At 60.5% G+C, this 27,967-nt stretch overlaps 1 protein-coding gene across 1 annotated transcript in view; it reads right to left on the minus strand.

Moving 5' to 3' along the window:
- Positions 1–2,867: 2,867 nt before the first annotated feature.
- TCERG1L (transcription elongation regulator 1 like) overlaps positions 2,868–27,967 on the minus strand; it is an 82,145-nt gene continuing 57,045 nt past the window's right edge. Inside the window, 7 exon segments of the mRNA XM_037051289.1 lie at positions 2,868–3,024; positions 4,805–4,923; positions 8,393–8,482; positions 14,654–14,789; positions 19,924–19,993; positions 24,707–24,858; positions 27,088–27,176. Of these exon segments, the coding sequence (XP_036907184.1) occupies positions 2,868–3,024; positions 4,805–4,923; positions 8,393–8,482; positions 14,654–14,789; positions 19,924–19,993; positions 24,707–24,858; positions 27,088–27,176 (813 nt within the window).

Consider the following 27,967-nt stretch of genomic DNA (forward strand, 5'->3'; position numbering starts at 1 on the left):
GTCTCTCCACGTCCCCCTGGGACAACCAGGGCCGTGGCCTCGGTGGACTCAGCGTGTGCTGTGTGCAGTTGCCACACCTGAGCCTGTTGTGCTGCCCGCCCAGCAGAGGAAAGGGTCAATGGCAGGCGACTCAGAGGCCGTGATCCCTCCAGACAGAGGATGCGCCCTGCCAATGACCCAGGCCTTGTCCCAGCCTCTGGGCCGCTGGGGTCAGGCCAGCCGCGTAAGAGTGGGTCTCGAGAGTCAGCCGGGAAACAGCCCCTGGCCGCCGCCGCGCAGAGCCCCCCCCACAGGCAGAGTGGACCACACGCTGCTTCCCGGTACTGGCGGTGTGGACGCGGCCGAGCAGTCGGGCCTTCGTGGGCTGTTCTGGCTCTAAAATGCGGTGTGCATTGCTCAGTGATGATGCCCAAGGCAGAAACATTTATTATGTGCAGGAACACAATAAATATTGCTTTTACATCCTGACAAAACCTAAAAATCCAGAATGTTTTGTGGGCCCCTTTTATGTCTTCCCATTACAGCCTCGGCCCGGTGATTTGGCCAAAATTTAGTGGCAGTAAGCGTGAGCCACAGTGACGTAGTCCCTGATGCCGGACAGTGTTGGCACGCACCGGCCCTGCTGTCCTGAAGGGCCCCCTCTCGGGCCAAAATCGCCGACACGCAGAGGAGCGCTTCCCGGGAAGTGGGTTTGCCGTGCGCCGACTTCCACGTGGGGGCCCTGATGAGATGAGGTTTCTCTGCTCAGGTCCCGGAGGCCCGGGCGCCACCCAGAGTAAGGGGAGTCCACAGACGCGAGTGGGGGGCAAACGGAGAGCACGCTCACTGGCCCAGCCCGAGCCTCGGAGGCCCTGGCAGGGTGCAGACCCGGTGCTGCAGGCGAGGGGGAGTCAGAGGTGGTAAAAGTGACTCGTTCCTCAGCACACTCTGCCGGAAGGAGCCTCATCGTATGCAGCGCCTGGGACCCCCGCCTCTCACGGGTCCACAGGAGACACCCATCTCTGACGAACATGACGAGCCAACCACCACGGACCCACTGAAGCCAGCGCCAGGCCCTCTCTGTGGGGGGCAGAGAGCGGGAGGGGCAGGAGGGGATCAGCATCACAAGTGGGCTCGCGCCTGGCTGCACCCGCACACGAGCTGCGCCTGCAGGGAGAGAGCACAAGGACTCGCGGCTCCAAAGACCCGGGGTGTGGGGGGGGGTGTGGTGTCTCCACGGGGGTCGAGTGCTGCCATGTGTGTCCAAGTTCATGCCCGGTGGGTCAGATGACAGTTCCGGGTGGGACACTCGGGTCACAGCCACTGGGAGGCCGTCATGAGCATGTCAGGAAGCCAGCTGGCCCTTCCAGTGGGTGGGGGTGGTGGCAAGGAGGGGCCGGCTTTCTGCTGAACCCCGGGGCCCCCCCGAGGCTCCTCACTGCAGCCCCCTAGCACCCTTACCCCTGGGGAGACGCTTCTCTGAGCTGCTTCCCTGAGCCCCAGGCATGACGGCTGCTCCTGACGGCCACTACCATGACGTCCTCCCGGCGGGCCTCTGCTGGCTGGCCTCCACAGTCTCACCCGTCACAGCTGGCACTTCCTCCCATCAAGTGACCCTGTTCCCTCCCCAGGTGGCTTCCAGTCCCCGACCCAACCCTGCTGATCGGAGCTGGAGGTGCTTCCCCAGAGGCCACCCCTGCCGCAGGGACACGCTAGGTGCCACGCAGTGGGCCCCGGCCACACTGAGCCCACAGAAGCCACTGCCCAGGAAGCGACCCGCCAACAGCACTGGCATTAAGACCAGCGCAGCCTCGCTCGAGAGAGAACCGCCCCCTCGCCAGCTACGTCCTCATACAGGGGGCAGTGTCCTTGTGGGGGGGGCCAGCCCTGAGGCGTCACTGTGCAGGAGGGACAGGCAGTGCGTCTGTGTCATTCGGACACTCCGTAAACCTAGGAACAAACAAGTGCGTGCTCAGAGATCTAAGGGATCAGCCGATCACCTGGGGTTCCATCAGACATTCCACCAAGGACCAGCCAGCGGGAAAGTAAGATTTTTGTGTGATTAGGGCTTACATGACCCATACGCACAATCATATATGTTTTGTGGCTTCTTCAAAATAGAGTGTTTTTAACTATAACACAATTTTGCTGCTTATGGTTGTGTTGGAAGTGTTAGCCATAAAAGCACATTGGTTTAAAATATTTATTACTTAAAAAAATTTAAATTTTTTTTATACAAAGATGATGAGAAAAGCCTCATGCACACTCTGGGCATACAATAAAAATAACTCAAATATCATTTGATGGTTTTGTACAAAATAAATCTTTTTCAGGGGGACCTTGGGCAGACAGTGTGGCCCCTGCTCCAGGCCCAACGCCCGGGGGGATCAGGCAGTCGCACCTGGTGGGGTCCGTGGTCCAGGGTTCCTGATGCGCACAGGTGTCGCTATGACGAATGGTAACAGCTCTATTGCTACTACTCGGAAAACCGAACCGAGATGAGAGGACACTTGAGTGAGACACCGGACACTCCTGAGGAACCCAGGGGATGCACCCTGCTCTCAGAGAAGCCTCAGACCAACAGCTCGCCTCCCCAAAACGCCCCGTGGTGGCTTCGGAGGGTGCCTCCTCCTGCTGAGTCCCAGATCTGCAGCGGGTTCGTCATTGGTTGGTATTACAAGTCATTTGCATAATTAAAATGACTAAGGGACGGACGTGTCCTGGTGAATAGAAACGAGAGGAAGTGGGCACAGCGTACAGAGGAGCTTCAATATGAAACAGTGACCCTCTGAGGCCGGGGTGCAGGCTGGGGTGCAGGCTGGGGCGCCTGCTGGCTCCTGCAGCCGCCGCGTGCCCCGCTCAGCCTCACTGCGGTGCCTCCCGTGCACTCATCTCATTTTCCGCAGCCGGACTCTGTTCTCCTTGTCCCGCCTCTTAAGCATCAGTACGAACTGGTTGAAGAAGCGCTCCTGGTCCTTCCTTTTCTGGACCAGCCGGAATCTCCGGTCCCGGCCGTGCTTCTCGGCAAACTCCTTAAATGTGGTCCTGGAAAACAGGAAGTCTCTGAGCCGAGAACCCAGAGCCCGTCCTGGGGCCAGGCAGAGGAGGAGGGAGGAGTGGGCCTTCCCTGCCCCACCTCAGCTGGGTGCTGGGCTGGGGAGGGCAGCTTGCTGGGCCGGAGGGGACAGCTCTGGGCCCCCAACACCTGCCCCCTGATCCCCATGCTGGGCCCCTCCCCCTGGGGTCGGCAGGGTCCTGACCCCTGTAACTGAGAATCCTTCCCCCTCAGCCTGTCTAATCAGATGCTACAAGTGAGCCCTGCCTCTTTGGCCTCCTCTGGCTCTGAGCCCACCACTGCCCACCCGCCCTCTTCGCTGCGCAGGCTGCGGGGGGGGGGGGGGGGGGGGCCCCTTTGGTCCCTTGCTCTCACCAACCGCTTCCCTGCCTCGGGTCTTTGCACGCTCTTCCCTCCGCCTGGGAGAGGTGTCTGTTGGCTCAGTGTCAACATTTCACCAGTGGGTGGAAAACATTAACCAAAGTCCAGAACAGTGACGGTGGGGAGGACAGCAGTGAGGAGGGCGGGCATACCTCCCCAGGCTCCTCCTCCCCCAGGCACTGCGTCCTTCCCCACAGGCAGCCCCTACCCCAGCCTGTGAGTCACCCTGGGGGCCAACGCCAAGGGCCCCCATTCAGAAAATGATGCCAAACCTCACGAAAGCCCAAGGCCTCACCCCTTGGGGCCAGGGGTGAGGGGGGTGCAGGGCCAGGCTGTGCCCTGAAGCCGGGGCTCCAGAACCAGTTTTCCGGTCCCACCCTGCGCCTCCCTGGTCACCATGTGAGGGGAAACCACAGCGAGACCCCACCCAGGCCTCCCCATTGCGAGGCTCCCCCTGCAGAAAGCCGGGACTCACAGATCCTCACACATCCTTGCCTTCTGCAATAGGGAACATTTATGCTCATTTTCGCACACAGAAAGTGTCTGTTCTTTGAATTCTCAAAGGTTTTATGAGGGCTGCGTGACCAAGACCAACCCACGCTATCTAATTATCGACCTGGAGAATTAACCAATTATCAATAAAATATGGAAACTTACATTCATAGAGAGCAAGTATTACTAAGGTCCACTTAAAAACTAACGTTGCATTTATGCATTTTATACTTAATAAAAATGTATAAATGTCCATTTAAAAATAATATCCCAATCTAAAAAACGCATCAAAAGCAATCATTTTATATTATTATAGTTTTAAAATTCTAGAAGTAGTACATGTTCATTATTTTAAATATCAGTCAATTAAAGCTAATGTTAAAGAACAGTTAAGCTTATGTACTTTCCTAATTACTAACGGCTACTGTCCCACTAATGCATTGCGGTTCAGGCCTGGTAATTTGGGATGAGTTCTGGCAACTGAACCACTGGGGCCCGTCATCTGCGTGTGCCCGTCACTCAGGCATCAGGACCCAAGGAGCTGGGGGTCGCTTTGCTGTCCTTTGTCTTGCATCTTTGCTCCCTGCCCCTTAGATCGGCAGTCAGACCACCTCCCAGGAGGGTCACCTGCTGGTTAGCTGGTTAGGCCCTGACATGCAGGGCCGGACACAGAAGGTCTGTGCGTTTGGCTCGCCGGCAGGTCCCCATGCCAGGCAGACAGGGAAGGGGGGCCAGGGTCACTGGCTGGCCACACAGGGGGAGGCAGGCCCCTCCCCAGGGTCCCTAAAATCACACTTCTGTTGTCTGTGGACAGCTGGGTCGCATGATCCAGCCAAACACACTGGACAAGCCCCCTTCCCCCGCCCCAGGCACTGCTGGGCACATTGCTCTCTCTACCTGGGCGACACTTTCGATTCTTCTAGAAGGTTTTTGAATTCCTCTTTGGCTAGCAGCAATTTACTTTTCTTTTCCTTGTATTCTTCTTTCATCCTTGTCTTGACAAACTGTTCAAATATCTGAAAACATACAAGAGACACGCATTGGGAGGCTGCGCATCAGGACTGAAGCCCCGTATTTCAACCACCACCTGAAACTCAGCAAGACCGGGGGGGGGGGGGGGGGGCTTTTTCTACTCGGGGGCTGGAGCTCCAAGCTACCACCTTCCCCCAGCGTCACTGCCTGGACTCGGCTGGATTCCCAAAAGGCCAGTCTGCACCATTCTGGGACGACACCCCCAGCCTGGGGGTGACCCCCACCATAAAGACCTGGCAGTGTGGCGACACCAGGGCCGCCGGGTCTCTGCTCCAGAGCCCGAGGGCAGGCCTGCGGTCACATCCCGCCGACTCTCCCATCAGAGAGCCAGTGGCACCAGTAACCAGAGAACGTCATTGTCCCAGTCAACTCTTACCTCAAAGCACTGTCAACTAAGTCCACCCAGGTCCAGTTCTGCCCACTCTGGCCTCCACAAAGACCCACATGCGAATGTGGGCCCCAGGGACAAGGCCTCTCCTGGGGGTCACAGAGCCTGACCCTCGGCCACGGCACGCCCCTGGCTGATGACCGTGTGCTTGCAAAGCCCTGTTCCTTCTCAGAAAGGACATGGACACCCAGACAGGCAAACCCCCGCAGCTAGCAGCGCACAGCGAAGTGGCATGTCTCTGGCGTGGTGGCGTCGGCAGAGCTCCCCCTCACTAGGCTGGGACGGCTCGCTGTTCTAGTGCTGGGAACAGAGTCCTGGAGACCCCGAAGCCAGAGGGGGGGAGAGAGCTGCTTTCTTCCCGTGCTCTGCGAGTCTCGAGAGCATGACAAGCAACATACACGGGAGATCATTTGAAGGAGTGCAAATGGGTATAGATGAGTGGAAACCCCACGTGTGGCCCCGCAGGGCCACGAACGAGACATTTGGTGCCGACCCGGCTGGTGGCTATGGCGGATAATGAACTTGGACATGGGCCCTGGGGGTCTTGTGTGGGGGCTCCGCAGCCCTGTCTCTGGGTCCAGAGTGCGTTGGCCAGGGCGAAGCCCCCAGGGGATCAGAAATAAGGCTGCTGGGTGCCTCCTGGAGGCTCAGCAGGGTGGTGGAGTATGCATGAGCAACACACACGTGTATTTAGGTGAGGGCGTGAGGGGCGGGTTGCACCTTCAAAGTGAGTGGTAACGTGGGCTCCCCAGCTGTCTTGTGATTTCACGCATCTGAAGGGTGAGCTCAGGGTCACCATCCAAATTGGAGTGTGTGGCTCCGCTGCTGGTCGGAGTTTTGCTCTATTCATTTTAAATGCGGAGAGAGGCCCCAGCCGGTGGGGGTCAGAGCGGGCCAGACCGATCTGCCGCTCTCTCTGCCCAGGACCGCTTAGCCGCCTAATCGGATTCCGCTCTTTCCTCTCCCTTCGCTCCGCTGCATTATGGAAGCGGCTGTAATTTCACGTCACTAGTTTTCTTCCTCTTCAGCGAATTATAACAGTTTTATTTAAAGTGGAGCATGACCGTCCAAAAGACGCACCGTGGGCTCTTGTCTCCTCGTGGCCTGCTCTAAGGCGCCATGTCACCATGGAAACCAGTCTGACCGCACGCCCTTGACCCCCGGGCTCTGTCTGGGCTCATCCACACGCCCCCCACCAGGAGCCCTCGCCTTCGCCAGCAGTGCACTGTTGGCGGGAGGCCCTTACAGACGTCTCCTGGGATGCTTCTACTCACGAATCAACTGGGTTTTTGCACAGGGGCCAACGATTGTTTCCCTCATCAGTTCAGCCTCAGGCCTGACTCTGCCGCTCCCCTCGGGTGGGGCGGCTTCTCCCAAAAGCCAGCGTCTGCAGTCGGGACTCACTCTTCTGCCCAGGGCCCCAGCTGCCTGCTCCCGCCCTTCCTCCTCAGGCCTCCGGGCCAAGCTCCAGTCTGCAGACGGGCCTGGGGTCTCCCTGGGTGGTTTTCGGGGATGTCAGATGGCTGTCCCCAAGCAGTGGATTCCCAGTGTGAGCTGACATTCTAGTCCGACCTGTCCGCAGAGCACACACCCAGGTGCAGGCAGGACGTCCCCACCTGGGAGGCCCTGCCCCCCCCCCCCCCCCCCCNCCCCCCCCCCCCCCCGTTAGTGCCGGCCCTGCCTGAGCATGGCTGGGGAAGTCCAGCTGCTCTGAGCCCCCGTGGCCTTGTTAGTCCGGGATGGCCTTGTCCCCAGGCCTCGGGACAGCAGGGGCCCCACCCCGTGAAGGACCCACTGAATGCAGGAACACGCGGAGCCCCAGGCGGCACCAGTTGTCCAGGAGATGTGACTTCAAATCACCCCCCGGGCTTTTCTCGAAGGTCGAGGGGGGTCTTACTCCTTCAGCTTCCTTTAACAGAGCTGCAGGCTGCTGAAAACATCACAAACTGGAGAGAACCGTGCTGACCATGACCAACAGGTCGGCACTTGCGCCCCTCCACTCCTCCAGGCCGATGGCTGCTCGGTCCCAACCAGTAGATGCATGGTGACGTGTGACGACGGCGTCCAGTGCTCTGTCACAAAAACAGATGGGCTGCCTCCTACATGACCTTGTGGCAGAACGGTCGAACTTCCTGAGGTTTAACATCTCAACGAAAGGGCGGGCGAGCGCCCCCGACCACCGTCTCCAGCCCTGCCGCTGCAGAAAAGCCTGCGGGGCCCCGAGCTCACACCGAGCACAGCCCGGTTGGCTTCAGCCCGGTTGGCTTCACGGACGCCACGTGCACGTCAGCCTACAGGGTCTTCACGATCGACAGCAAAACTGAAGTGACGTTGCGCTTTCTGTCCCCCTGCCGTCTGAGGGTCCGAGGGTCCGAGGGTCCGAAGGCCACCGCACGGCCGTGGCCACTGAGCCCTCCCAGAAATGGCTCTCCTGGCTCCTCGATTTCCAGTGGTTTCTCCCCACCAACCACTCTCCCTCTGAGCGCAAAGGGCCGAGGGGGGGACAGGAACAGAAGGCGCAGAAACCCAGATGCCACCAGAGTGTGTCTCAGAACCCTTCTCCAATGTGCTCCAGGGGCCACCAGGTCCCGCCACGCTGTGTGACTTCCTCCTCATGCAATAGGTCCAATCAGCACAGGGCCTCTCTGTCTGCCTGCCCCTCTGGGAAACAGTTTTGGCCCTGTGACCCGTCTGTAAATGGGCCACAGCAGCGCTGCCAGGCTGACTTTACAATGCGCCCCAGGTCGGCGACCTGTGATCCAGTCCCGGCTTTTCCGGGGACGTCCTTCCTTCACTTAGGTGACCACTGTCCCCTGGGTCCTCTCCTGTTCAGTGCTAATGCAGCTGGGTTCAGGTCTCTCCGGCACAGTTGTCCAGGACGTGATCACCACACAAGTGACCCAGGTGACCTTCCTGTGCACCACGGCACACCATCCACGGACCCCGGGCCACAGCACCCACCTGCACCAGCCCACGGCCACACCCACCATCCGCCCGCCATGCTCCCAGGGCAGGTCACTCCCCCTTGGTCCCCAGGCTGTCCCCGGGCTGTCCCACCCCGTTACCTGTTTCCGCTCCTCGGAGTTCAGCAGCAGGTAGCGGGGGTCAAACACGATCTTATGTAACTCCTTCTCCCAGGTAGAAAAGGCGGACACCTGCAGGGGACATTCCACAGGGCTGCCATTAGCGCCTGTGCTGAGCCCGCCCCCCCAGAAACGGTCACTGGGAGGGACCGCACAAGGGTCCCCCAGGTCATGGCTGGGGGCCGCCTGACGGTGTCACATGTGTCACACTTCCGAGAAGTCGGTGCCAGGAGCCCAAGGGATCTGCACCTGCCACGCCCAAAACCGGCCCCGCCCTGCGCCTCTCAGCCAGCCCTCCCGCCTCCCCCACTTCCACGTCCCTCTGGGAAGGCAGCCGCGGTGGGAACCCGCCCGTAAACGTGTTTGTCGGGACAAGCAGCAAAGTGGTGACCTCACTGGAGTGGCACTCAGCAGAGGCCACCCCCTGCCAGGGGGACACGTGGTCTCCTAACTGCCCCTCCCCCCACGCCACTCCCCCAGCCACAGCCCCCAGCCTCCCTCCCGACAGCTCTCTCTCCAGCCCTCGCAGAGGGCCACCACACAGCCAGCGCCTGGGCCCCGGAGCCGGGCCCCGTGCCCTCCCCGCCCCGCCAGGGCTGCCCCCCTGCAGGACCCCCTGCCCTGAGCACCCACCCCAGCCGGCAAGAGTCCCACAGATTGCACCCCATGCCCGGGGGCTCCCCCACTCCACCTCCGATGCACCCACAAGGGTGGCCCTTCCACTGGGGGTGGCCAGGGCCTTGAGCACAACCAGAGCCTGTCAGAAGCCTGAGGTGAGGGCCTGGCATGGCTCCTGGGGGGGCCGTTTCTGGGGAGACAGATTCCCTGGAAGTGAAGGGGGCTGAGCAAGGCCAGCGGTGGCTGCAGAGTGAGACCATGGAAGTCACAGGAGTGCCAGCTGCCCACGCCTGGCGACAGTCCTCTCTGTCTGCTTCCGTCTTCCAAACCAAAGGCTGTTGGGAGCATGTGTGAGTGCCCAGATCCCAGGAGAGGCCGGGCCGTACAGGCCAGAGGAAAGGGGGCAGGGGCCCAGGGATGGCCCCTGCCTGGCCCTAACTCAGAGGATCAACGGTCGGCCTCCCCACGTGGTACCGGGTTAAAGCTGGGGGCACGGGCCTCCCCTCTGACACCACTGGGGCAGCTGGGGACCCCGTCCCGGTCTAGCGCCCCTCTGTGGGGCTGTCTCTCACAACAGCCTCCTCATGGCCGCCTGCCCGCCCGGGTCAGGGGCCCAGCCAGGGCAGCCCCTGGCACAGCCAGGGACACGGAGCTGGGGTCCCAGGCGCTGCAGGGACCTGACTTGCACCCCAGACACAAGTCCGGGTCCTTCAGCAGCTGACGTTTTCCACCGAATTTGAGCCCTGAACACACTGCACCGGTGGGGTGGCCCACGGGTCAGGGGCTCTGCCTCCCTCAGGCCCAGTCCCCCAGCTCTGCCTCCAGGGCTCAGGCCGGACTACGGCCCTTGTCTCTAAGTCGCCAGTTTGCCAACTGCTCCATCCCGAGTCCCACCCTGGCCCTGGGGCCTACTCACCTCCACCCACGGCTCAGCCCGCCCTCCCAAGCCCGCCCTCGGACTCTCCTCCAGGACTCCCCCCGAGCACCCACAGCCACCGCCCACGGCCCCGATGCTGCCAAGCGCCACTTTGGACACGCAGCCTCACGCTCTCTTCAGGCCTCAGCCCCCTCCCGTCCATAGGCTCAGGCTGATAACAAACACCGTTCTTGGTAATTAGCATGCACACGGTTACCCTCTTCACCCAACTTCCCGGAAAGAGCTTCTGTGTCTTTCATCTCTGGCTCCGTAGCTCCTGACCATCACAGGCAGCTTGACAGGGACACGGCCCAGAAAGCAGGAGCCAGGCTGGTGGGGGATGCTGTGCCCCAATTTGCCCTGGACGGCGAGGCAGCATCGCCGTCCAGGCCTGCAGGAGGCAGCCCTGAGTCAGGCACGGGGGCAGCCGGTGCGCCTGGGAGGGGACTCTGGCCACCCCGGGTCTGGCGCATGGAAGGGGGGAAGCCTCATGGCACAGGACCCCGGGGAGGGTCACGGAGAGCATGCCGGAGCCTGCCTGAGGTTTGCCTCCCCAGGGACAGGGCCTGGGGGTTTAGGCCCTGGTCCCCACCCACCTGGAGATGCGGAATTCTTTAGAGGCGGAGCTGGGTGTCCTGAAGGTGAGTACAGGGAACAAGGGGCCCGGGACACCCCGACTTCTCCCACTCGCCTTCCGGCACTTACAGTACGTCACCAATTTCAGGGTTTGTTTTTTTTCTATTTTGATGGATAAGTAAAGTTGTACAGTTACTCTACAATGTACGTGGCCGACTTAGTAGACTCTGAGGGCTACTGCATGTTGGGGGTCGTTGTCACCCATCCGAGGAATCGGTGGGTCACCTTTGAGAGCAGACTGTGTCTAACGCTGATGGAAGGTGGCGTTGCCTGCAAAGCTGAATCGCCAGGGCCCACGGCAGCCACCCATCCGAGAAAGTGGAGAAGCCAGAGAAACGCCCCTCCCAGGAAAGGCAATGAGATTCCAACAGTGATGAGCACACCCAGCTTGTTACGGAGGGGCGCTGGCAGGACGAGCTCTCAGGGCCTGTCACAAACGTCGCTGCCGCTGCCGGGAGGGACCTGGCACAGAAACGCCTCTTCCAGCAATGGCAGGGCTGCCGGGAAGAGCTGGGGGCTGCAGGAGCCGCCCTGCACTGACACGGAAGGTCGCGCGTCGGGGGGACTGTCGGAGTGCTGGCCGAAAGGGGCAAATTGGGAGCTACACTGAAGAAACGAGGTTGCAGGACTTCTGAACTGACGATTTGTGCCTTCCCCAAAAACACTTTCTGAAAAAATTGTATCCATATTTTTAAAATGCTTAAGAGGAAAGAGGACAGAAGTTTATAAATTAGGTTAAGCCTGATGAAATTGACTATCGTATATTGAAAAAATTATTGTTCAGCCACGCTTAATGACAGTTTAATATTCATTATACTCTAAGATAAAAATGTTCATTCTGGACTTTTTTTAAATCTCTGTTATTAAAAAACAAAGACTGGAAGAAAATGAACCCAATTGATATGACGACTGTCTCTTAGGGCAGCATTTCAGGGAATTTTTTCTTATTTATACTCTTAATATTTTGCAAGTTTTCCATAATAAGCATGCAGCACTTCCATGCATAATTGTGTTAGCAGCGTTCGCATGTGTCCTGTGAGATTTTGAGGAGTTGCCATGGGAACGTGAGGCGGAGAAGCTTTCCAAGGAGCAAAGAGTCACCGTGCGGAGCAGACGCTGTGGGCGCCCGGGGCTCAAGTCACCCACCTCTCATGTCCCTCACGTCCAAGGCCACCTGTCCTGCCTTCTGTCGCTTACACGTGAGGACAGCCGAGCGCTCCTCACACATGTCCCACCCACTTGTCGGGACAGTCCCAGAGAGGAGACACGGCTCCCACCTCCCTCACCAGGCGGGGCCCTCTGGCTGCTTGGGGAAGGTGCCACCTGCCCATTAGCTGCAGGACCCCAGCAAACAGCCTCTGCTTCCTTTGTCCCCACTTTCTGTGACCCCACAACCTCAGGATGGGCTGTACCTCCTAGTGCAGGTGGAAGCCAGGTGGCCTGGTCTGGGCGGGTGTGCCACACACGAAGCCAAACTCCAGGGTCTCACCTCTGCAGCTGGCCACAGGGTCAGTGGGTCCCCTAGAGGCTGCCTGCTGCTGGGACACAGGCCAAGGGTCCCCCACAGAGGGGGTCCTGGGGGGGGCACACACAGCTGCAGCCCCCGAGTCCCTGAATGAAGAGCTAGGGTTCTCAGAAGGTCTTTCTTTTCCCGGCTCCCGGGAGAGTCAGCCGTCCTTCCAAGGGAAGCTTTGCGGGAGGAAGATGTTCTCGATGAAGTGCCTACAGTGCATGTACCTGAACAGGCAGGACAAGACTCACAGTCTGCTAGTCAATTAAACCGGCCCCTTCGTACCGAAGTTTAAAGGATAGCCGTGCTGTGGTCTGAACAGTAAAACAGACCCTCCCGTGGAGCCTGGGACGTGCTACAGAACCGCAACACCGAGGCCCTTCTGCAGCCCCAGGCGCCCACGGAGCAGCCCGGATGCCCCCCCCTTTGGAACGGCTGGAAGTTCACCGTGACTGGCCTCATGCTCCGCAGGCACGTAAAATTCTGAGCAGATGCAATAAAAAACCTTGTGAATCTCTCAGTTCATGAAAAAGTGACCTTTCTGTGCCTTGTTTTTCAGCAGCTAGAAGCCTGACCAGCTCAGCCACCGCAGGCCGTGGGCAGGAGAAACCCCTCCTGTCTGCTGGCACACCTCACAGAGCCCGGAGGTCGGCGTGGCGGCCTTGCTCTGTGCCAGCAGCCCGAAGTCGAGGCCAGTCTTTGCTCTTGTGAGCGGCATGTGCGCTTGTCCTGAGATCCCCACGAGGCCAGGCTTTCGGCTCCACCCCAGCCTCTCTCTCCCGGTAGAACGTGGCCCATGGCGGGCTACATGCCCCCAGATGCCCAGCCAATGCTCACGGATAAGACGGGATGTGAAGGGCGTCAGGACCTGCGGCTTGCTCGATACCTGGGCGGCGTTGTGGGGCCCAGGGGCTGTGGCCTGGGGCAGCTGGGGCAGGGGCGGCAGGCAGAGGCAGGGGGCCTTGCAGGGAAGCGGACTGAGCCACGAAAGCCAGGAGGGGCAGAGCAGGGTGGCCACACAGTGGTGGCCAGCAGTGACATTGTGTACATATGAGCCTCTAGGACCACGGGGCCAGTCCGAGGGCCACAGGACGTGCAGCCCCGCTGGGCGGCAGGGCGGATGTCTAAATGGACCTCGCGTGCTGACACCCTGAAGGATGTCCAGAGATGGAGCCTGCGGCTCAGCAGGGCATGTCCGGGCGACAGGAGCCCCGATGCACCCGCCCTCCCCTGGCTCCTTTCACCCTGGGTGTCACTCAGCTCACCGGGCATCAGCGGGTTCTCCGGCCAGTCTCTGCCGTTGAAGGGGGCGAGGCTGCGTGGTGTGGGGACAGAGCTGGGGCCCAGCAGAAGGCAGGGGACGAGGCGGGCCCCGGCTGCCCCTCCCCACCTGCCCCCTTGGCTGCCACCCACATCCTCCATGGGCCTGGGGAGGCCTGCATGCCTGCCACACGGCGGGACGGGCTGAGTCAGGTCCTCACTGCAACCCAAAAACTAAAGCGAGGACCAGGGGGCGGGAGGGACTACAACACTCTCTAAAATAAGATTTTAACATAAGAAACACATCTAGTTTTAAAATCATGTCTCTAAAAGATAAAGTGACCTCCATTCATCGGGAACTCTGCCTGTGTGTGTGTCCCTGCGTCCCCTGCTGGCCCTTGCTTCTGTGTGACTTGGCGCTCAAGCTAATTTAGGGAAGAACGCTGCCCTGCGGCTTCAAAGTCTCAGGTCTGTTCTCCCTTCCAGGACGAGCAGCCGAGTGACCAGTGCTGTGCGTGTCATTCTGGGTGAGTGAGAATCGGAGGCACATTAACCGTGGAGGTACGGAGAAAGCTCGGGCTCTGGGGACAGGGACCTGGGCAATCCCACTTCTGATTTGCCGGAGCCGGGGTGTCTCCACTCCCCTGCCCCCCCCAGGGCCCCACCCCATGTAGGGGTGACGCTGCGGAGCCTGCTCAGACCCCGCTCTGGGGATGCACTGTTCCTGGGGGCCCTGCACCCCAGTTCCCGCTGCCCCTGCCGGGATGCTCACAGCGGGAGCCTGCTTCTGGGTCCCCAGGGCGTGGAGCCCTGGTCACCGTCACCACCGCACCCGGGGCCCCGTGGCTGCCTCCGCCTTCAGTCTGATTTTGTGAAGAAGTCCAACCGGGCCAACCTATCATTTCCACTCATTTTATACCCAAAAGCCAAAGCAGAAAATAAAAGTCATTGGAAAGAGATTCAATTATAAAATGTTTTTTCCCCTATTAGGCTCCAAATGAGATTGAGTAGTCAATTGCAATTAAGGATCTTAGAAACCAAAACTAGTCGAAGTCATCCAGAGGCAGGAGACCACAGTCAAGCAAGGAAACCACAGGGAGGTCGGATGGGGGGGGGGCCTGGAAACGGCCGGGCGCGCCAGGAATCTCAACCCAGACAGGTGCTTCCTGCCTCGGTCCTGGTGAGACCCGACCCGTTTCTCTCCGGGGCAGGCCTGATCCGTGAACTCACGAGGCAGCAACTCGTTTCCGGGTTGCAGGGACGGCGACTCGGTTACCCGCCCCTGAGGCCCCCGGGCCCTTACCCCTCTCTCCAGGAGCATGTCTCGGAAGTGGGTCACCCGCTCCTCCAGCGGCGGGAGGGTCTGGGGCGGCGGCGTCCTGGGGCCCTTGTCCTTTCTCTGTGGCTCCTCTGGCCCGGGACTCACGTGGCCTTCCATCCTTGGGGACACCAGACACAGAGTTACACGCCCATGGAGACCTGGCTGCCTTTCACAGTGGCCTCCAACCCCCTGGGTGACTCTTTACCAGCAAAGACTCTGATTCTCCGGACACTCTCCTCACACCTGGCACAGTCGGCCCAGCAGAGGAGCGGCTTCAGCTGGTGCGGTGTGAACCACTGTGTCACATTTGGGGCGGAAAGCTAAGACCAAAGCCCTAACCAAGGGGCCCCAGGTGGGTGGGCCAGGTGGAGGCCCCCTGGGAAGGAAGCCGGGCGTCACCCAAGGTGGAGGGGCAAGCCTTTCACTGGCACAAACCACCGGAGCTCGCACCTGACTCCGTTGATTTGGGGGGGCCCTGTTTTGTACAAATGTGTGGGGACACTTGTGGGGAAACTATCCCAGCACCAGGCAGGGGTGGGAGAACGTCGTTCTGAGTTCTAACCCAGAGCGTGGGTTTCAGTGACAATAGGGACACCAGGACCCTAGGGGTCGGACCATCGAAGTCCCTCCCGCCATCACCCCCAGGCCGTCTGACATCCATCTAGCATGGCACTGCCACCAGGGGAGCAATTTGGCCCCCAGGGAAGTTCAGCAGTGTCCAGAGACATCTGTAATGGTCACAACTGGGGAGGCGCCACCAGCAGGCAGGGGCAGAGGCCAGGGGTGCTGCTGAGCCATGAGACACATGGGATGGCCCCTCGTGTGGGACACAGGCCCACTGGCCACTGGGGACTCTGAGGGCACGGGAGAGGTGGCACCGCCTCTGTGTTTGGGCAGACGGGATGGGACCTCTCGAGGCCACATGGTCAGTCACTCAGTGGCTAGGACCAGGGGTGTCCCCTGCCTCCCAACACCCACAGGGACATGGCCTGTCTGTCACTGTCTGTCCAGGGCATCGTGAAAACCCACTGGACCAAGCCGGGCACCTGCTGAGAACACCCCACGTCTAACAGCAGCCCCTTGTCCCACAGGGTTTTCCCACACCGGGTGGTGACGCGGGCTAGTCCAACCTGGCACGGGACGTGCAACGGGGAAGTGGACAGCTCGGCCCGCAGGGAGTCCTATTTATACGCCAAGCGTGCACTTACATTCCCTGCTGCAGACGAGATGCTGCGGAATTTTCAAAAAAGAAAGTTACCTGTGGATTTTCTATTGTATGTTCCAAAGAGTATAATTAGGGTTTCTTTGCAATAAATTTTCATTAGTTAAAAATAGAAATGTGGGAACAAAACACTCACTGTCGTAACCGGAAACGAGATGAACAAGAGCGCAGTGTGCTGGCCGGTGGTGCGGCGCCTTGGCGCTCACTGAACCCGACGTTTCAGTCCCGAGGCCCAGGGCACCTTCCAGGCCCAGGGCGTTCTGTTCAGCTACAGGCGGTCAAAAGCCAGTGCGAACTTGCTAAACATGTGCTAACGTTCCCAAGGCTGAACGCCTTTGGTGCCATCAACGAAAAGCCAGTTCGAACGGGCCAATGAGCCAATGTGGCCCCAGGGTGGGAGGCAGCATCCCCTCGGTCACAATGTCCAGGCACCCACATCACGCTGGCCTGGAGGAGAGGGGGACGGTCTCACGGCCTGGCAGAGCCTGCGCCACCATGGGAGATGTCCTAGCTGCGCATGTGGGTGGGAAGGGGCCTCGTCTCATTCAGCCTTCCCCACCCTTACCATGGGGCCCCCAAGCCAGGGGGCTGGGGGCTGGGGGCTGGGGTCCCTTCACTCTGCCAGCAGGTGAACGCCAGCCCTCCAGGAAGGGGCAAGGCCTGGAGGCTGAGTACAAGCCCCTGGCCGGTGCTTAACCGACCATGTGCATGGACCCACGACATTGGCACCCTGGCAATAGTTCCACACAAGGAGGCTGGGGGGCTTCCTGGCTGGTGAGCCTATTGGGGTACCAGGAGGGGGCACTGCAGACCCAAGGAGCCACCGGCTCCTGCCCCTCCTGGCCCCTGGCCTGGGCACCCTGCCCTTGGCCGTTCCCAGGTTGCCCCCTTTACAACAGCTCTGTGACTGTCAGTGTGGCTCTGGGAGGCACCCGGTGAGTCTCGGACATGGAAGGGGGGCCACACTGAGCATAAGCGTGGGGGGGGGCTGGCATCCGAGGTAGGGGCGGTCTTGGAGGACCAAGCCCTGAACCTCAGGGTATGTGGTGCTGCCTCCAGGTGATCGCGTGAGGACTGAGTGGACAGTGGGCAGCACAGCTAAGAGCCAGCAGACTGCCAGGACCTGGGGTGGCCGGGCCAAGCATGGACACAGCTGTCCCTGTCCCCCACGAGGCCAAGGCTGTGGGTCGGGTCAGGCTGCTGCCAGAAGGTGGGTCGACTTCAGCTCACTTTTTGTTCCATCCAGCATACTACAGGCAATTTCCTCTCTAATATGTTTTATGCCTAATTTCATTCTGGTTTTTACGCCGTGTGACACACTTTTGCTGAATGCTTAAATAATTACGTTATTTTAAATAAATCCGAACTTCCTAACACACCGCACACTGGAAAAGCAGGTCTGAACTCTGCACGGCGCAAAGGTCAGACAGAGACAGGCAGAACCTCCGGCGCCACACGGAAGGGGGAGACGGCAGCCCCTGTTTCCGTCCCGGGCATGCGTGGGGTCTGCGTCTCCCGCGAGACCCGGTAAACAGCAAACAGGGAGCCATTTGGGACGGCACTCGCCAGGCAGCTTACAACCCTTCAGTCATTTGAGAGCTTGTCGTTGTGACATTTAAGAAAATCTCATTGGGACCCGGGTGATTTGCACAACTGACCTGACCTCGTTCCGTCTGCATGAGAACGTCCCGATGGATGGGAGTTGGGTGGGGGGAGACTGGGGGTCTTGGGGAAGAGGTGGCACCCCCCACAAACAGGCCTTGTTGCCACGGAGCCCACTTCTTAGATGGCCACGGTGAGTCACACGTGGCCAGAGGGCTCTGAGTACTTTACGATGAGGAAAAGTTGTGTCATTTGTGCAGAAATGCCAGCCCTAATGGATGATGCCAGGAGGCTCTCTTACTGGTTAGGGCAGAGCCAGCCACGGCGGACAGTGGCTCACAGACAGAACCCACGAAAATGCCACGCCGTGCAGCCGGGGTGTCAGCGCTGAGCAGGTGACATGCGGGTGGCTGCCAGGGAGGGGCCTAGGGGCAGCTTCCCAACGGGAGAAGCGCCCTGAGTGGGCACTGGCTCACAGACGATAATGATGGAACATTCTAGGCCCTCGTCCAGCCCCATGGCCACCTCCAAGGCATTTCCTTCCTGAGGCTGAAACGAGGCAGAGGTCCGCGCCCCTGAGCCTCTCCCGGCACCCAGCTCTGCAGGGCGGCTCCAGCCCCGGCAGCTTCCTGCAGGACCTTCTGGTTCCTTCCAGCTGGAGCTCAGGCACAGCAGTCACTCGGCTGGTGAAAAACAAAACTAGTGTTTTGATGTCTCAAAAGTGCTAACTGCGGGGAACGCGAGGCCATCCCCGAGGGAACACAGACGGCCGGGCGGTGCCGGCAGACACACTGCGACCTCGGATCCTGCTTGGCTGCCGCCCCCACAGGTTCAAAGTCACCCGAGAGCAACAGCATCTCCACTTTCCTTGCGCCTCAGAGAGTATGTCTGGTTTGGAAAATTATGTAGCGTCTCCAAAGAGCAGCAGAGCCCAGCCCGGCCTGTCTCCATGGTGAGGATATACACGGAAGGGGACACCTTGTGTCCCCCTGGCCCCGTCCTCATTCCGTGCCCAAGAGTGACTTTCTAAGGAGAAGACTGGGCGGGGCATGAAACAGGGGCCTCCTCTCTGCTATGCCGCAGGCAGCCCTGGGCCCCCTTCGTCATGAGAGGGGACCCCCACCCCCAGGGACTGTGCCCCATCGCAGGGAGGACAGGGCTGACCCTTCCCTGCACTGCTTCTGAGAAGTTCTGGGGTGTTTCCTTGCTGCCAATGAACATGACGATATTCCCGTGCCCTGATCGGCAAAACAGTGCTTTGTCAGTTAGGAGCAGGAAAAATTAGGAAGTGCATCGTGGGAAAGGCCCAGGCGCCTGACACTGAAGGGCTTTCTGAGCCCGCTGAGTCTAACTCTCTAGGTTTGGGGCTCCTAGAGAGTCGGCCCCACTGCCAGGCACCCACTGGCCTGGGCTCTCTCCGTCTCTCCCTCTCCCGCCCTGTCATTTTCCTGGAAGCCTCAGGGCAAGAACCAAAGAGATGAGAATGGGCACAGTTCAAAGGCAAGATTTCATTTTCCTTCGTCACCCAGAACCTCCATTATGGCAAAAGCATTGCTTCTTCCACAGGGCCCTTCCTAGAGGCGAGAGTGCGGACAGTGCTGGCCTCTCTACAGCGCTCAGGCCCTTGTCTCAGGGCTCGGGTGCCCCGTGGTGGGGGAGGGGCATAAGCAGACCCTGGTGGGGATGGAGCCCACCCTTGGGGCCACAGCCAGGGCCAGTGCTGACGGGACACTGGGCACCATGTGGACGAGGGAGGGGCCCGTGAACCTGCCCCCCTGGGCCGGCTTTTAGATCCCCCCCCACCCTTCTCTGCCAAAGATGCCCAGTGACCACACCACGCCTCTGTCTCCCCTCCTCCAGGGAACTTGGACACACAGACCCCAAGTACCAGCCCTCATGTGGAACTCAGTCGGGAGGGCGCCACAGACGGGCTGGCTCCCCCACCCCCTGGTGCTGCCCCCACCACAAACCGAAGGTGACCCACGGACTTCAATGGTGCACCTCCGCCCCCAAGTGTGACAGGGCATCACATGGGGCCACCTCAACCAGGTGCCACTCAGGCTGCCATCAGGAGCTTTGGCCGTCTCACCGTGCAGATGAAAAACCTGAGATCAGGGTGGACTTTGCCCAAAATCACAAAGCAAGTGAGAAGGAGCTGGGACGTCCACCAAGAGCTTTCCAGCCCCAAACCTACCCCTCGCCCACTGCGGCCCCGTCCACTCCTGCGGGGCTCTGGGAGCCAGGGCGGCCGAGACACCTGCCCACTGGGACGCGGGTGTCGCCACAGAGACAGAACCCAGGCCTCCCGCCGTCCAGTCAGCCGTGGACCCCGCTTCACTCGGCCAGTAGGGGCCAGAGGACCCTTCTCTTTGTACACTGCCTAGTGACCCGCCAAGGACAGGCGGAGGAGGAGGACACAGATACCTACCGGTTCCTCTTGGTTTTCACAGTCGGGTCTTCGCTGCCATCTTCAGAACTTGATCCGTCGCTGCGTTCGGCTGAAAGAAAGTCCGGTTAGTGCGGCAGAGCGTCCGCCCTCAGCGCTGTGACCGGGCTGCAGGAGCTTCCCGGCAGCCTCACCGGGAAACCAAGAAAACAGATCTCCCTTCAACATCCGTCTCAAACCTGCGACTAAGCTTTCTCTTCAACACTTCCTTTAATTTCAGCCGGGAGAGATCCGGTTTTCTCCAGGGCAGGGAGCCACCCCCAGCCGCTGTCCAACGAGGCTAGAGGCCAGAGTGCTGAGGGTGGACGCCACCCCGCCCCACCTTGGAACACTCGCCCTGGCTATGCCCTTCTGGTCCATGTCTGCTGGGCACCCCTGTGAGTGACCCCCCGAACCCGGGCCCCTCCTCTGTCCACCTCGTCGCATAATCAGATTCCTCCCACCGGCTGCACGCCCTTCCCTGCTGGATCCGTCTGCTTCAAAACGCCAAACTGATTTTGAAGACGGCTCCCCTCCTTCCACCCCGAAGAGGTCGGCTCCGTAAATGATTGATGAGCTTTGGGGCTGAAAATGTAAAAAGGTGCTTCGGGGTCTCCCGCCTGTCGTCTCCAGAGGGGAGAGGGGGGTGGGCGGCTCTAGGTGGGCCCTGCCCAGACGCACGGTTTCCAAATGTCTCAGCATCTCAGCTGCCCCTAACCCCGTGTCCCACTCTCTGCACCTCCCCAGGATCATGTCCCCACCCAGGCACAGGGACAGGGGACATGGCACCTGCCATGCCACCTCCCACAACGCGCCGCATGCTTCTCTCTTCCTGGGGAGGCTCTGCCCCAAGTGCATAGCTCCTGACAAAGGTGGAGCTCATGGAAATGAGGACGTCGGGCCCAACCCCGGCCCTTTGTAAACCTGCCCAGGCGTCTGGAGCCCCAGCACTGCCTCCATTGCCGCTCCCGTCCTGTCTACCCACAGCCCCCCCTTCAGCCTGCAGAGTATGGCTGTGAGGACGTGGAGGAGGTGGGCGTGCGCTAGCCCACACTCGTCTTGGATCCCCTGCCGGCCCAGACACACCGTGTCCCGGCACCAATGAGGTGCTCGCAGCCAGGCAGCACCGCCACCCCCCACGCCCACCCCCGCCCTGCTCCCCAACGCCCTGTGCACACAGCTCTCTCTGTGTTTTCTGGTGTCCACGGCCTTCGCAATAGAGTCATTCATGGACACGCTGTGGGGTCCGGCTTCCATCGAAGGTCGGCACGTGGGAGAGAAACGGGAACAATGAACGACATGCAACACCCCAAGGGGCACCCGGGCTCCCTCAGGGGTGCAGAAGACCCAGTGCTCCCCAAGATCAGGGCTCTCCTGGGTGGTCAGAGGGGGGAGACGGGGCTCTCTGGCCTGGGCGAGAGCCTTTTGCCGTGCTGGGCTGGCAGGTCTGCAGGTGGGCTCGGAGTCCGTGGGCATGAGGTCGCAGGACTGGTGGTGCCATCTGTCACTGCAGGGCGTCCTGAGCTCCCTGTGTCCTCATGTTCACTGGGCGCCGGCCCAGGCTCGTCCCCTCCAAGCTGAGCCGCAGGGGACAGGCCCCTCCTCAGGGTGTGCTGGGGCCACCGGTGGGGCCTCTCTGCCTGACCCCGCACTGCCAAGTCCAGGGCTTGGTTTGTCACTAGAATTAACTCCCAGGCCAGTGGCGCCTCCCTCCCTCCCTCCCTCCCTTCCTGGGCCAGGAAGGCAGTGACAGTCCCAAGCATTCAGCTCTGTTCCAGGGTCCCGGGCCCTGAAGGCACAGAGAGGCACTCCCACCCCTCTGCCCTGTTCTGTCAGGTCAGCACGTAACTCAGGGACGAATCTGGAAACCGGCGAGGCTCTGCCTCATCAGTCCTGGCCGACCTGGCACACCCCAGGGCGGTGGGCGCTCGGGACACCAGGAAGACTGCAGTGCCCGCATGCTGCCCTCACTCCCCCCGGCTTGCTGCCTGGCTGAGTGGGCCCGCTGCTCCTCGAGGGGGTCGGTGTGGACTCTCTGGGAGGGTGGCCGTCTCTCTCACTTGCCTCCTCTGGGGTCATCTTACAGACACTGGCCAGTGTGGGTGCTGAAAGGGAGCTAAGGACGCAAGTCACCGGTTCATTTGTTATGCAAAGAGGCGGCTAAGGCCTGGCTGTTGGGCAGGCTCGGAGGTGGGGCACAGTCCAAGGATGGGGTGTGACCCCCAAGGTGGGAGTGGGAGGGTGCGTGCACATGGGAAGCCTTTCCCCAACCCGCGTCCGTCCTCTCACTGGGCCACTTGGGAGAGCTCTCAGCATGTCCGCCCTCCGTGGCCCCCGATCTTGCTGGGCGTGGCCCCCTGGCCCCGCCCCAGGTAGAGATCTGTCCCCCACCCCACCCCTGCCCGCAAATAGCTTAGAAAACCCACCTGTCTCAGCCACAGCTGCGTGTGCTTGTGGGGACCATGTGTGTCCTGCTTGGTGAAAGGCGTGTCACCGTCAACATGCATTTGTCTTGGACACAAAAGACTAAAATGTTTCCAGAGCGGGTGGGGCCAGTGAGGTCGGTGCCGCCTCCATGGTGGGCTGGGGACGAGTCCGGGTGAAAGAACAAGGCGGCCGCCCCTGGCCGTCCCTCGGGCACAGGGACCCAAGTGCTTTCCGAGGCGGACTAGAGACAGGTGTCACTGAGTTCAAATCGCCCATAGTTAACAAAATAGTGAAATCTCCACCAATCAGGATCTCTCCTAGAGCCTGCACTCACACTAATTAGGGTCAAGTCATTTCACACGTCCTGAGGGACGGCCAGCTAGGAAGAAGTGCCGCGGGCTGGAGGTCATCAGCTCTGCCCGGTAATCGCTAATTATCCCCGCAAACACCTCAGGTCCCCACGGTTCTGCCGCAACCAAAACATTTGAGTGGATCGCAGGACGTTGGAAGTCCTGCATTTAAATGGCAACTCTCCCCTGCAACAGGGAGTTGAGAAGTGAGGCCATTAGCAACTCATTAACATTCAGATTTTAAAATGACTGGTGTAAGAAAACCTCTTCTAAGAGAAGGTGAGGTGGAACCGTCGGTAACTGCGCGCTGTGCACACTTGCACCACCGCCGTCTCTCCGGCTGGCGCACAGGGCACGGCACGGGGGACGGGAGGCCAACACCCAGCAGATCGACGCTAAATGCGCGGGGTGTTCCTGGGGCGTCTGAGAGGTTCCGGGCTCCGTTCTCCCCCTTTGTCGGCATTAAGTGCGATTCGTGGTCCCAGAGCAACACAGAGCCTGGACGCAGGTGCCTCGGGTCCCCGTGGCCACATCAGTTAACCAAGAGGCCATTAGACGGGGGAGGGGCTCAACACAGGGGCCCTTCCAGACGCGGAGGGACCAGGGATGTCTCAGCCAGTGTCTGCCTGGGGGTGACGAAGTCAATCAAAACACCAACAGCGACCATCACAAACAGCCAGCAGGCTTCAAAGTACAGCCGGCCACGGACCCCCTTTCTTTGGGCCACACCCGAGTCGTTCCCTGTGGGCAGGGCGCCCCAACCACTTCCAGTTTGGCGCTCCGGGGTGAGAGTCTCTTTGCTGAAACACACTCTTGAGATCTGTGATGTGCCTCCCTTATCTTTCACCGCTGCCCACCGCCCAGGGTCCTCCCAGGCCGCAGACCAGCAGGTGACTCATGGGGGGCCTGTAGGGGTGGTCGGGGCTCTCTTGGACCTGGCCAGTTTGCTCCAAATGGGAGAAGAAGGACAGCAAGTGTGAGTAGGCCGCAAGGAGCTAAGGTCTTTCTCACACCACCCCAGCTCCAGAGGTAAACCCGGTCACCTACAGAATGCAGGCTGAGCAAGGGGCAAGGAGCCTGCCTGCAGGACCCGCCTTCCACCGAGCGGGTGAGCTGTGGCGCTGATGCACCTGCCCTTTCCCATGCCCTGTGTGGCCCCCGAAGATCCCCCCACAGGTTCTCTGCCCCAGTGGACAGAGCTCGGGGACAGTGTCCTGTCAGGGTCAAGCCCCCGTCTGCCGTGCAGATGTTCCTCTTAAACATGGCTGCCAGAACCAAAAGAGGACGCAGTCCCAGTTTCTCCCCCCCCCCAAGTACTAACCAAGCCCGACCCCAATTAGCTCCCAAGGTCAGACGAGATTGGGCGTGTCCAGGGTGGCACAAATGTAGACTTACAACCCAACCTCTACGGCCCCACACTCAGCCGAGAGGGAGCAGAGCCCGTCACCCCAAAATGAGCCTCTTTCAGGTTTGGAGTATTTGGAGCAGGTTATTTTTTTTAAAATGACTCACGAAGAACCTTTGACCCTTAATTGCCAAAAAAATTGGAGCCAGAGGACCTGCTGCGGAAGGCAGCTTCTTCCTGTCGACGACGGTTACCACGGACAGAGTGGCGCTCTAGGCCGCAGACTCACCACCGAAAGTGGGCTCTGCCGAGCCACCCTGCTGCCCGTGGAGGCCCCACACCGCAGCCCCGTCCCCTCGAGTGGCGTGTGGGCCCCCAGGGCCTCATGGAACCCGGTGCACACCCTGTGCGTCTGCCCTGTGCCGTTCGAGGGGGCGCCCAGTGAGAACTCAGCAGGGTGGGAGGAAAGGTGCACCTTCTCCCCACGGAGCTAGGGTCGCAGAGTCCGCTAATCACACCCCCCCCAAGTGCCTCTCCTTTCCCAGCCCCAGCCGACTCCGGCTCCCGGGGGCTGCTCTCGTTACCTCACGGGACGTAAACACGCACAACGCACACGCACGCAACCGGCCAGCTTTCCATCCCAGCACGCGGGCCCGGGGCCGGCTACCTGCGCTCCGCTTGCGCTTGTGTGGCGGGTCCCTGATGATCCTGTTGAGGTCCCCGCGGTGTCTCAGGTCCGTGGGCTTCTCCCACACGGACAGCTGCATCGTCGGGTTGAAGAAGAAAACCCGGTCATCGCCCGTCCAGACCACGCACCTGTGCCGATGCAGACACGCACCTCAGTGACACTCTGACCTGCGGTTCGGGCGCCGCTGGCCTGCAGGTCCCGCCCAGGGCCTTTCCAGCGCCCTGGCTCCCGAAGACAGGGGGCCACTTCCCACCGTCAGGGGACCCTGCCGACCTGGCGCCCAGGTCCTCCCTGCCGCCTGCCCTTTCCCTGAAGAACCGGAGGTACTCACTCCAGAAAACACGCATTCCAAAAAGTCCCCTGACAGCGAGGCCACCAATGCCCTTTACCAGGTGGACCCCCATTTTCTCACCACGTTCCTGGGGCATTTTCCCGTTGGTTCAAGTTAACGTAGGGAAAGTTCACTGGACCTAAGAAAGAGGCTTCACATCTGGGGATTTGCGGGGCCCAGCTCTGTCCCAATGCTGGGCCGTTTGCTGGACGTCTGCCCCATCGGGAATGCACCGTCAGTGCCCCAGTGCCGGGCCCAGAGACGCCCCCACGACACCCAGGCATGGGGAAGGGCCGGCGCCTGAGGCCCCCAAGGGCTGGGAAGGGTCAGCTCCCTCACTTCCACACCACCAAGCTCCTGAAGCCAGGGAGGGCGCAGCTGGTCAGGGGGGCTTCACGGGGTGCTCCCTGGGGGACAGCGGAGAGACGATGACCAACACAGCACAGTTCCCTCCAGACACGGGGTGCCTGGCATCCGTGCTGCAGGGACACACGCAGCTGAGCCGGACTGTGGGAGGCAGAGCTGACGCACAGGGACTTCCACAGAGAACCCCGCCTGGCCAGACACATCCACGTTAATTTTACATGTCGTTTCATGCCCCTTCGAAGTAATGCCTCTAAGTTCCCCTTCGTCAGCCCTACCGTGTACCTCTCAGATGGCAGACGCCCTCCCTCCGTCCGTCCCCATGCCCCCGGGGCCAGGCTCATACATCCCAGTCATTTCAGTCTGGCACAGGGCATCCGCGCGTGGCCCTAGTCGGCGGTGTTCAAGTTTTCTCAAACACTGGACTCGCCGCTTCATTCCACGAGAGGACTGGCGCAGCCGCCTCCAATAGGGAAGCCAGCTGTCTAGGGGGCGGGGTTCTGCTTCTCTCCAAGCTCCGACCTCACCCCTGCAGGGAGAGGCATGTGCCTCCCCCCTCCCCCAACAAAGACGCCCTCTGTGCTTTGCCCTGGCGTCCTGTCCCAGGAGAAGCGTCCCCTGGACGACAGGGCCCGATGTTCCCCAGGTCCCACCCGTGGGCTGAAGTCTTGGGCCTGAGAGGCAGCTGCTTCCTTCTCTCCCGGCCTCATTGGGCCCACGTCTGTCTCCAGGGAAGGGCTGGCCTGGTTGGCCCGGCAGGTCCAGCAGCCCTGGGCTGGTCTTCCTAATGAAACCACATCAGAAGTGAAGCCCCTTCCAGGTTCTGGGGGCCGCTGTGGCGAGCTATGGAACCTGAGGGGAGTAGTGGGAACCCTGGACTTTCAGTGAGCTGGGCAGGGGGCCAGGCAGCCCGAGGGCCCTGTGGGTGGCTGGGTCTGAATGGCAGGCATCTGGGGGACTGGCCCCCTAGCCTGCAGGGTCAGTGGGGGCTGTGTCCGAACTGAATGGGCTATACAGCACTCAGCAGCTCTGTCACAGGGTGAGTGTAAGGGGGCCCTTCCAGGGGTGGTCCCGGGGTACAGAGTGGGTTCTGGGGGCAGATGGAGGGTGGGAGGCTGCCGGTGCTCTGGACACTGACCACAGACACGACAGAGAAGAGGTGGTGCCCGCCACTGCAGACACGGAGCAGGCCGTTGGGCAGGGCCGTGGGGAAGGACAGACGCCCTGCCTGCCCCTTCGCCATCACAGCTCCCTGGGACTCACTGGGGCTGCTGGTGACGGTGCCTGGCGCACCTGCCCCAGAGCCTCCCGGCCGCATCCTGCTCTCTAAGCTCCAGGTCCTACAACTAACTTTCCCTGTAACAACCTTTTCATTCTGCTTCTAAATCACTCCAGGATAGAAGGACGTTTTAAGAAACCAAAGACAGGACTCAAGCACAGCGGGTATTTGGAGTGTGGCATTCTCGGAGGCGAGGCTGCCGGGGAGAGGTGAGCCACCTGTCCCTCGTTCCTGCAGCAGAGGGGGCCCCTCTGAGGCCTGGGGCACGCCGCGTTCTCCGCAGACCCTGGGTCTGATGGGCACGTACCAGCGTTATTGGCTTAATAAATATTTGCAAATGCATCGAGGCAGAATCTCCCCTCTTAAACCCCGTTCCCCTCTTACCAGGGGGAGCCGGGCACCGGGGTGGAGGCCACCGGTCTGCTGCCTTTGGCCACGCCGTCCTCTCCTGCTACTAGGATGGATGGAGGGTCCTTTTGACAAAGAGAGAAGGAGAGAGCCTTTTGTATTTGTATTTACACACGCATCTTCACTACAGGCAGCCCTAGTGGAAAGGAACAAGCCTCCTACCACAGACCCGCCTGCGGGCGCCGCGAAACCTGCTCGGAGCAGCAGAGCAGAGGGGCCCGCAGGTTTGCCGCGCACGTGGGGTCTGCGGCACCACAGACCGTGGGGGGGCTCCCACAAACGTGCCCCTGATGATCCCAAACGAACCAAATGAGCCGCTGAGCGGACCCGAGGCAGGCGGACGCGGCCCGGACACACCCCCGGTGCCTCAACGCCCCGGGCACAGGCAAGCCCACGGGCTCTGTCTCTAGAAACAGGCTGGCTGTGGGATGGAGTCACCATGCCACCAAATGTGGCATTCAGTGACACAACCCCGAAGCCGCGAGGGGCCCGAGTGCCACTGGGGCCGGCCTGTCTTGGTACCTTGAAGGCAGGAGGAGGTGACAAGCCCAGGTCCTCGCGGAGTCTGGGTGCACCAGCGACAGCCCACCTTCCTAGAGCGCCTCGCTGGGGACAGAGTTGAAGGGGTGTGACACCCAGCAGGGAATTCTGTGCACGGTTGGGTTTGAAAAACACCAGGTGTCTGTATCTCCATTTAGAAAATAAAAGAAGTTTGAGCACCCAAAAGAAAACAAAGATTTATTCTCTCAAATTAAAAAGGAAAAAAAGAAAGACCCCCATGTGTCTCTGAGAGCCAAAGGGGAGATAAGCCCCAACACGTACACCAGTGATCTGCTCCGACCGTGGGCGGCAGGGG

Source organism: Sturnira hondurensis, unplaced genomic scaffold, assembly GCF_014824575.4.
Source record: "Sturnira hondurensis isolate 20B ecotype Veracruz unplaced genomic scaffold, ASM1482457v3 Scaffold0007208, whole genome shotgun sequence".
Classification (NCBI taxonomy): domain Eukaryota; kingdom Metazoa; phylum Chordata; class Mammalia; order Chiroptera; family Phyllostomidae; genus Sturnira; species Sturnira hondurensis.